Source organism: Papilio polytes, unplaced genomic scaffold (assembly GCF_000836215.1).
Source record: "Papilio polytes unplaced genomic scaffold, Ppol_1.0 DF824225.1, whole genome shotgun sequence".
In the NCBI taxonomy this organism is placed as follows: Eukaryota; Metazoa; Arthropoda; class Insecta; order Lepidoptera; family Papilionidae; genus Papilio; species Papilio polytes.
The window spans coordinates 352659-363378 of record NW_013524979.1 but is presented as its reverse complement, the minus strand read 5'-3'; the positions used below and the strand labels follow the sequence as shown (position 1 = coordinate 363378).

General features: G+C 32.3%; 3 protein-coding genes across 10 annotated transcripts in view; 2 read left to right on the top strand and 1 right to left on the bottom strand.

Moving 5' to 3' along the window:
- LOC106110561 (protein Wnt-5b-like) overlaps positions 1-8009 on the bottom strand; it is a 28976-nt gene extending 20967 nt beyond the window's left edge. Inside the window, exons 1-2 of one of the 8 annotated variants that reach the window (XM_013292421.1) lie at positions 7921-8009; positions 4419-4772 (exon numbers count right to left, since the gene is read on the bottom strand). In XM_013292421.1, coding sequence (XP_013147875.1) covers positions 4419-4528 — 110 coding nt within the window. In that variant the 5' untranslated portion in view covers positions 4529-4772; positions 7921-8009. Of the gene's footprint in view, positions 1-4418; positions 4773-7804 lie in introns of all 8 variants that reach the window. The other 7 variants (XM_013292426.1, XM_013292424.1, XM_013292423.1 and 4 more) reach the window with 7 other exon arrangements.
- Positions 2173-3827, top strand: LOC106110563. Its single transcript, XM_013292430.1, has 4 exons — positions 2173-2383; positions 2673-2758; positions 3045-3146; positions 3535-3827. Exons 1-4 carry the CDS (start codon positions 2212-2214, stop codon positions 3661-3663), a joined length of 489 nt encoding a protein of 162 aa, XP_013147884.1. The 5' UTR covers positions 2173-2211; the 3' UTR covers positions 3664-3827.
- LOC106110454 (F-box/LRR-repeat protein 14) overlaps positions 5172-10720 on the top strand; it is an 11254-nt gene continuing 5705 nt past the window's right edge. Inside the window, exon 1 of the mRNA XM_013292286.1 lies at positions 5172-5238. Within this exon, the coding sequence (XP_013147740.1) occupies positions 5172-5238 (67 nt within the window). The remainder of the gene's footprint in view (positions 5239-10720) is intronic.

The window sequence follows — 10720 nt, the reverse complement described above, 5'->3', positions numbered from 1 at the left end:
CCTTTTACCTTTTTTTGGATACCAGTAGTTTATGAGTTTACTCCATTTATCTGCTCCGCGTAAAGTGTGTCCCGTCCATCTCCATTTGAGTTGTTTTATCGTTGTGATGAAGTTAGTTAGATGGCATATATCTAACCACTTTTTTGTTTAGAAAATGCAGTTAAACAGCATGCTATTTGCGGCGTTGTTTTATTGATATTAATATTAATCCTTATCCAAATAAATTCATTTGTCAGAACTTAATCTAGATTTTAAAAACCGATTCTAATCTTGCCTAAAGATTTTTCATAGTTTTCTCTTAGCACGTTTTTGTTGCAATCAGCGTTAACATATTAGTAAACCCGCGTTAACTATTTTTATCTTTGAAATGACATATTGCGGTTTTCTGACTAAACCATTAGTAAATTTATCAATTCGTACATTTCATTTAGTATCTTATCATATTTTATCTATAATCTCAAATCAAACACTGATAAAATAATTTAAACGCAACAGTGACGTTGGCAACACGTCGTTAAAAAATAAAACTTCATTTGTTCTCGAAACATGATTAATAAGTGCCGCAGATAAAAAATTCAATCAATAAACCATTTGTTGTGTACGAAAAATTATTAATAGTGTTGTGACTTTGTGACAGACAAACGTCAAAGATTCGAAATGTCAAATCGGATATTTTTATTCCTTTTCACTGTCATAATTATGACGGATAAAATTATATCCGAAAGTGTTTTCGAAGGTTCTCGTTTTGTGAATGACAGATTGTTACATCGAAGTGACCATGTTAAAAGACCTTTTTTTATAAGAAGTGAAGACATCGCTTTCCCCAAATATAATGAAGAAAGGGGCAATTTAATTACTTCAATTAATATCATAGATAATCTAGACAATGGTGCTTCGGCAGAAATTGATTATGGTGGGATTGGTTACACGTATGTAAATGTTCATCTGAGAAGTGCTTTATGGAGCGGTTACAATTTTACTGTAGAGATATATGGTGTGAAAATAAACGATTTTTTTCAATAATATAAGCATTTAATTTATGGAACATTTCATCTTTCTATGTATCATTTAGCAACAAAGTGCACGATACAAAAAAATTATACGACTCCTACCTTTAAATAATAGCAAGATAATATGAATCCTAAATATTGCACATGCAATCTATAAGGAGTATTTCTGCAAAACGAAACTACACTAAAAACATTATACCTATATGAAAAAATGTTGTAAACACGTAAAATGAAAAAAGAGACTCATAACTATCTATAAAAACAATTTTTTTTTACTTTTTTATACTTTTTTGTTAATAAAACTTCTTAAACGTATAAGATATGTTACCATTCAATACATTAAAACAATCTAAGGTTTAAGATATAATGATGCTATAGTTTTTATTGTATTGTAAACTAATTAAGATATTGGATTCTATAGCTATAAATAACGATAACGCACCGGCACAGATAAATTAAACGAACGAATAAGAAAAAAAACATAGACGTATTCTTTATATCACTTACTTAAAACTGATTCTTTACGGCCTTATATTAATTTCTAGCTGTTCCCGTGCGGCTTCATCCGCATATAATTATGAAAAATTTAATTTTATTGTTTAGATGTGTCAAATTATCAATTGCAAATGTCGAAATGACATGACATGACAAACCTTAGCAATCTTGCTTTCTTGATGTTGGCAGCAACTTATGGTCTCTTTCCCACATTAGGGTTTTTATCCAAAATATTTACCCCCTAAGTTTAATGGCGTGAAAATATATTGCCTAAAGCGTGACGTCAGTGTAGGGCTTTTTATTAAAAAAAATATTAAAAAATATGCTATAATTACTTGCATCTTAGGCAACAAAGAAGTGTGTGTTTACACTTTATTATAATAGTATAGATAAGAGTTTTGTATATCATAGTTTTTTTAACTTTAACTTAACCATATATTTAATAACCTACATCGTTACTTAAGAAAATATTAACACAGTTATAACGAGTTAGGTTATTTTTCTTTAAATCTCTTGTTTTGAACACTGGCATAAAAGACGTAATACTTTATCTATCCTCGTCAAAATCATCACTGATATCAACAAAATTAAAACGGCATTTATCAACATAATTATCAATAACATTTAATCTACTCCTCCAGGTTAGTGTTATTACATAAATTCAGTATTAAAGTTGTTTTTTAGGTTATTAAATTTTATCTTTATTATGCTTTACCGTTTAATTTTGTTTGTTATTACTATCGTGCTTGTGAAAACAGATCCAAGTATAACTGAACTAGAAGATTCGCATAATGAAAATAATACCGAGTACGAAATAGCAAATGGTAGAATTCATATGACATTGAAACAATATTACTGCGCATGGAAAGATTCGAATAGTAAGTAAGCATTGATTTCTATAAATAGACAGGCTAGAAACTACGACATTTTGTGTCTATATGACATAGGCTTTGAGTTGAACGAAGTGAAAAGATTTCTAACTAAAACTAAATAAGTCTATGACTGACTTAACTGTCATTGACATCAAAAGGCGTGTTGGACATAACAATCGCCTATCTATTTCTATATATCCATGTAAATAACGTTTTTTTTAAGTATCAAAGTTGTTTAAATGATGTCGCCGGCCGGCATAACGAATCATTTTTATCATTTCTACTCTGGTTCCAGATTCAAAACCTCTGACGTTCGGTGCCAAATCTTGGGTATTTCCAAAGCAAGACGTGAATTTAGTGCTGTCGTATCCTGACAAAAATGTTGGTATATCTTCAGGCTATTGTTAATTTCCACTGCTGAAACTTATGTACAAAAACATAGTGACATCCCTGTCACTTTTAAAAACAGAGTCTCCAAACATTTGTTAAACATTTACAGCATGGATCCAAACGTTTGTCAAATATTTTTTCAGTGTGACTATGAGTGTTTTCTAAAAACATATTGTTTTATTTTTTTTAAAGTTAAAGGAATAAAAGATATGTTTTCGTACATTTGTTTCTTGACAAATTCTTGATTATATTCACAAATATTTTTTCTCGTTACCAGCAAGCCATAAAAAGTAATGAAGTGATAACCAAATTCAATGTATTCATAAAGATAGATAGCAGCGACAGCAAAGGATATATCACGTCTGGAGGTATCCTACAGGTAACTGTCATCATACTGATATTATAAATGTGAAAGTTTAGATGGATGGGTGGATGTTTCTTTGTTAGAGTTTGTAGCCCAAACTGCTGAACGGATCTCAATGAAATTAGGCATACATGTAGAGGATAGTCTGGAAGAACACATAGGCTAGTTTCTTTTGTTTTTTTAATACCACGCGGACGAAAGCTAGTGTTTTAATATTATCAAATTAAAAATAGTATAACATACAACGCTCTCAGAGGGGGAATCGTAAACAAATCACGTCAGAAAACTCGTAAGCGTCGGCTACAATCTGACAGACGTCAAAATTTTAATGGGATTTGAACTTTAAGTGTATCTTTACTTAAGTAAGATTAATGTTTATAACATTACTGTTTTATATTTACAGGATCACATATCTCTATCTTTTGTATTCCGCGGCATTACATCGCTGTCGTATCAGTTTTGGCTGTACGGGATGTCGAGCGACTATATTCCCAGAATCGACCCGTACGCAAATATACAACCTATGTGCTAGCTATTAAACATTTGTCAAACGTTTGGTGCCACGCAGTAAATGTTTGGAACCGTGCTGTAAATGTTTCACAACTGTTTGGTGCCGCGCTATTATTCTTTTTAATTGTTACTATCTACCTTGCTTCTAATGTAAATACGTTATAGAAATAAATTATTCTTAGACATCGTTATGTCTATAATTAAAATATAATTTTATTTCAAAATTAAGGCAAAATATCCTAACACTTAGAAAAAAAAATTTTTACCCATTTACCCATAACCCACTTTTTATCCACTTTTATTTAATGAAAATGAAAAAATACAAATATCGTGAATTCTATGTTACATTTGATATCTTAGACACGTATAAAGGAACACAGATGCACTTCGCATACAATATTAGAGTCAGCAATACACAGTACAATATACAATTCGCAATACACAATACGTTGGTCTTATTATCATCAGACTGTGCCACCTGTGCCCGCCAGTCTAGACATGTCACGTGTAACTAGGGCTGCCACATTTGAATTTGAAAGTAAAGTAACTAGTAAGCTATCAAAGAGTAAACACATATCTCTTTCTATTAGTAGAGAATGAAAGAGATGGTAATATGGTTTTTACAGATAAAGTGTAAAACTAATACGGTTTCGACTGCAATGACACTTGCAATATGTCTTCTCTGTTTTTTCAAAGAGTATGTGAAGGATGTCGTTATGTGTCACAAGTGTCGTTACAATAAAAACGCACAAACATAAGTCGTATAAAACTACTTACAACCAACTGCCATTCGTCCAGGGCTCCCGTCTCTTCCTTGTAGCATTGCCGATCGCCAGCCAAACTAGAGATAACAGCACGAGGAAACGAAAAACCGAACTGGACGCCATCTTGTTTCTGACGTCACAAAATGGCCGTCTCACATTATACACTGTCACTTCCCACTTTTATACTTTTACATGTTCTATTAAATCACATCCTAATTATAATAATACTTAAAGGTTGCTGTACACGGACCACTGTTTTCAGTGAAACGCAGTCGCACAAACCTCAAACTAATTGCTAATAAAGTGTAAAAGGGGCCACAAAAATCCCCACCCCAAAAATTTTGTGGATAAAATCTAGACTCTGGAACTATTCATAAGGATTGTCTTGAGATAACTTATTAGGCGCCAGGAAAGTAATTAAAATCAAATATAGCAGACGAAATACTCTTTTAATTGATTTTTAATTAATTCTCAATCTATCAAATTCTATTGTCGGTTACTTTATACATTCATATATTGCTTTTGTCGAATAAAACGATATTAACGTTTCCTTGATCTAAAAAGAAAATTTGGTTTATTTGATACTAGCTGTTACTCGCGACTTCGTCTGCGTGCAATTTAAAAATATAACCCATGTTACTCGGCGATAACTTAGCTTTATGGTGGTTAAAGAGTTTTCAAAATCGGCCAAGTAGTTTTTGAGGTATTCCGATACATGTTGAAATTCACATCTTTTCTCTTTATAATATTAGTGTATAGATATACCATGTCGGCAAACCGCGTGTCGGCAAACGGTGTGACGGCAAACTGTATGGCGTTACTAGGAGCCCATGGTACCAAGAAAACCGGTTCATAATTTTATTGTAGCAGCTCTGAAGTATCCTGTAATATAGAGCTGCTACTATCCCCATTAGACTAATTTGACTGATACTTTAGAGTGTGCAATAAATGTACGCGACACTAAAGTTAAGTACCTTTATAGCATAAGGTTTCTATTTTATGTCACACTGTCTACTTTGTATACTTTAAATATTATGAACTAGCTGTTCGCGTGCGACTTCGTCCTTATTTTATTGTTAACATGTGTCAAATTATCAATTGCAAATTTCAAAATGACATGACATGACAAACCATGGCAACCTTTGCTTTCTTAATGTTGGCAGTAACTTATAGTCTCTTTCCCACATTAGGGTTTTTATCCAAAATATTTAGCCCCTTATACACTTTATTATAATAGTATAGATATGTTCTTATCCGTATAATTTACAAGAATAATAATTGTATTAACAGACTTTAAACATTGTAAATAACAATTTTTACATTTCATCATTAACTGTTAAAATAACTCTCCGACAAAAAATTGCAAACAAAAGCAGTGAAACATTCGGAAAAAGTTTTAATTTAGTTTACATTTTCAAATAATAATTAAAATTAAAATATCAAAATAAGATTTTCATCATTTGTTGTGTAATTCTCGATAAGGCAATTGATTATAAGTTATTTTTTTATATCTCAATTAACATCTAAACTTTAAAAGAACAAGTATGGGTATAAAACAGTCCAATCAACTCAAGAATAATAATTAACTATGGATTAAGTGATCGATATTTTAGCCTTTTTAAATCTCTAATTTGATACGGACATAGCGACTTTGAATACAATAAAAATTCCCAAGCACTCGCCGGCGACCATCCCTTATAATTTTCAATTTATTGTACACAATGGCAGAGCAAAAGCGTAACTAATTCCTTTATGGGAAGCGGAATAATGCTATTCAATGTTCACGACACGACTAAAATCATAAGACTTTTGTGCTAATAATAAATAAAGTTTATTATTACTAAATTAAATTCTCATGAGAATAATAATTACGACATCGACTAGTTTCTACTTGATCTATTCTAAACAATTATTATTTTCGTAATATTTAACAATTAATTTAAATAATTATTGTGCAAATTATTTGAATAAAAATAATCACGTATAAGTAGAATGATTTTCTGCAAATAAAATTTTATTCAAGACTAGCTTTCGCCCGCGAAAAATGAAAATAAGGAGCCTATGTGTCCTTCCAGACTATCCCCTACATGTATGCCAAATTTCATAGAAATCTCTTTAGCCGTTTAAGCTACAAACTCTAAGAAACATCCATCCATCTAAACTTTCACATGTATAATATTAGTGAGAAGTAAGACTTTTCCAAAGCGACGTATCCGCTTTACGACACGATACGGTTAAAATAGTTGTAGAGGATAGTTTGGAAGTACACATAGGCTACTTACTTTTATTTTTAATTCCACGCGGACTGATTCGCAGGCGAAGCCAATTTTATACATATTTATGCAGATGACTGTACTTTTTAACAAAAGAAACATACAACTATAAGAATTCATTTATTTATTTAGAACTTTGCTTGATTATTTAACACAGCCGTAGTTTAATTATAGTTTAAGTAAAGTTTTATAGCAGTAAGATAGCGAATTTAATCTCAGAGTAACATAAAACTCTTAATTGCAAAAACAGCTCATTTTCTACGTGCTTCAGATGAAATAAAAGTACTAATAAAAAGGCTTTAAAAACTAGTATAATCCTGATAAAAATAAACCGTTACATAAACATCAAAACTTAATTAAACCCTTATAATTAAACTACAATTATAAAGATTAAGATAATTTCCATTTCATTTAGAGATTTAAATGTATAAATAAGCGACAATATTCGTATTTGTACGCGAAGTAAAAATTGCTCTTTGCTAAATGAAAATCCGAGATTTTTTATCTTTTGGAACACGCGATTGATTTGATGTATCCCGGTACAAAAAGATTCATAAAAGATAGTTTGAATCAATTGGACACAAATACACATAATATATTACTTTATTGTTAGAGATATTTTTAATGTTGTTAATTGAAATTTAAATCAACAATTTGACATCTGTTTAATTCTCCAATGTAAATTATAAAGTTCTCACACTTAGTTTATCAACAGTTCGACTTTTCAGTTTAAACTGTCAATTAGAATTGTTCGTATGAAGCGGTTAACTGTTCCTATCTGCTGTCACGAATTATTTATAATATTGCATCTAACAATACAGGTTAATTAAGGTGAGAACTAATTTGTTATTTGTTCATATAACTTAAGTATATAAGCGTAACATTATTCAAGTTTATTTGTATGTTAATTGCTCTAAAAACAAAAGTGAGTAGTCTATGTGTTCTTCCAGACTATCCTCTACATCTATGTCAAATTTCATCGAGATCCGTTCTACCGTTTAGGCTACAACCTCTAACAAACATCAATCCATCTAAACTTTCGCATTTATAACATTAATAAGATATAGGTTAGAAATTAAAGTGCCGTGTACGAAACATTTGCAATTGAACAAATGCAATGATTAACCTCAGTGAAAGTACAAAACCATATGAAAACTACATTTATAAACAAGCTGGTTTTTTAGTATTAAAGAAGCTTTTAACGATAACACCTAAAATATCAGAAAACACTTTTCTCGAAACCTTTTCAAATCACTTCACACAAGTTCGAGTTAAGTTACGATTAAGTTAGCTCTAAGTGAGCACACGACCGGTCCCCTCGGGGGTCAAAGTCAGACTGAGTCTGATTTAAGTTGGATTCCTCGCTTAGAACCTGATAGAGCTCGGGTGCGCTTTTATTTTTAATTTTTGGTTGAGCACTGATTTCTGTAATGCCAGCATTCTTAGGTCAGTTTTTTTATTTGTTTTTAAATTAATTTATTATGGATTTGTTCTTAATGTTAAATTTATTAGGTTATGACGTATCAAAAAAGAAATTTATAAAAGCTCTTAAAATATATCATTTGATGTGTGATTTTGGCTTTTAAATATAAAATTTCATAATCAATACCAATTACTAAGTAAGAAGATATCATGATATCACTATTAAAGTTTTTTGTGCTTTTTTAATAAAAAAAAATACAAACAAAAATCATGTCCGATTTCAGGAATATTTCGTTTAAAAATGTGAATTCAAAATTGTAATCCAGCAAACGTACTTGCTACCACAAAGCACAATAAAAGAACATGTATCTAATGCAATCAGCTGAGATTCCAACCTGTGTTCATCGTCCAGTGCAGGGGTGTACAAATTACGGACCGTAAATACAATGCGGCGGGCGGCAACTAAAAAAAAAATTGACAACCAGTCAAATAAAAAATAAATTTGACTACTGGTCAAACTGAAAATAACGTCAAACATTTATTAAAAACGTAAATAGTGTTATTTTAAGATTCACTATGGCACTATACTACTTTGGAAAAGGCAGTGTAGAGTAGATCATAGGTCTTAAATTATTGGAATCCATATATCCATAGGCTAGATAGTTGAAACAGCCCTGGTTTAGTGGGTAACAAACTCGCCTGTAAATCAACGCGAATCCACTCGCCTTGAAATATTAAATCCCACACAATACTTAGGAAATATCCACAATAAGCATTAATTTAACTCTATTTAATTTATTCCTGTCCTTTTTCCTGCATTGTCAGTACAGTATACAGTCTGCTGTAACAGCCGTCATATCAAAATTTAAATTTCCTTTTTTAATAACAACAGGGCCGGACCTCTGTCTATCGTCATAACACCGGGTACCAGGATAACATAAAACTTGAGCAGGTTGTAACGTGTTGAGAGCATCACAGGGGTGAATTGCGGATTTTCATTTAGTACGGTCCTGGTAAAAATCCCTCTCGTTTCTACACCTAGAAGAGCTAGTAGATACGCGTCCTTTTTCATAACAGGGCCGGACCTCTGTCTATCGACACAACAGCGAGTACCAGGATGACATAAAGCTTGAGCAGGTTGTAACGTGTTGAGAGCATCACAGGGGTGAATTGCGGATTTTCATTTAGTACGGTCCCGGTAAATCCCTCTCGCTTCTGCATTTAGAAGAGGTAGTATACACGCGTCCTTTTTCATAACAGGGCCGGACCTCTGTCTATCGACGCTACAAAGGGCACCAGGATAGCATAAAAGTGGGGAAGGTTGTACTGACGTGTTAAAGGCATCACAGGGGTGAATTGCGATTTTTCAGAAAGAACGGTCCTGTATGTCTCTCTCGCCCTTGCGCACAAAAGAGGTAGTATACACGCATCCCTTTTCACTCCTGACTGGGCCGAACCTCTCTTTCCATCCTTTTTGTACATGTATGAAAAATGGATTTGGCGGGGGATGGACTACCAATAAAATGTTTACATCTTCTGAAAGATTACAAACCTTTCTCAAAGAACTAGAGCAAAGAAAAGATTTCACAACAACTTTAGTAGAAAAATGATCTCGTTAAACTTTTATGACATGATGAAACAGGGTGGCGCTAGCCAGCTGTCATAATTTAGTTTGAAATATGCCCACCGGGTCAGATGTCTTTTACGGTCTACATTTTCCGAATGCCAAAGATCCTTATAGAACTATACGTAAAGAATTACGGACTTTTAATTTTAATTCGGCAGTACGGCCCTGTTATATCTCTCTCGCTTATGCACACAAAAGAGGTATAATGCATCGTTTTCTATTGCTACAGGGCCGGTTCTTTGTCAATCGACACGAAACCGAATACCAGGATAACATAAAACAGGAGGTCACAATGTCACAATATCTCTTCGAATTTGGCAGCGCTAACATTGTTAGTCCTAACATTTGATCATAGATGGCAGTAATATTCATCGCCTAAAAGGTTGTTTTTAATTTATTCCAAAGTAGTACCAGGGTAAAATAAAAAGAAACGAATGTAATCATTTTTTTCTATAGTAAAGAAAGTCGTTTTGGTAGTTATTTTGACCCGGATGCATGTGTATTTTAGTTGCCCTCGCATCTAATAATCTAAGTATTCGTTTGACACTATTTACCACTACGTAAATAGTGTCAAACGAATACTTAAGAAAATACTAGATCATTTTATATCTTTAATACAGATTTTTTATTATTTTATTTTTACAATAATTAAACATTGGAGATAAAATACCGACTATAAACTATGCTCACAAAAGAAACCAACAATACTAATGTACTATGTACTATGATTAGATTCGGAATTACAACACAATAGCTATGCTTTGTCCCTGCTGACCCATTTGGCCAATTAGCTACGCTTCAATACAAATCAGGAAGACGAATAAATGATACTTGGAGCATTTCTTAAATGCATATATAGAACAGTCTATAGCTGCATTCAGTTGAGATTACTTGTGCAATACGCTAAAGAATATGTCTTAAGTAATAAAAATGACTAGAACATAATTCTTAAAACAAGGGCGGATCCAGCTTTAGCACCAGGAAGGGGGGGGG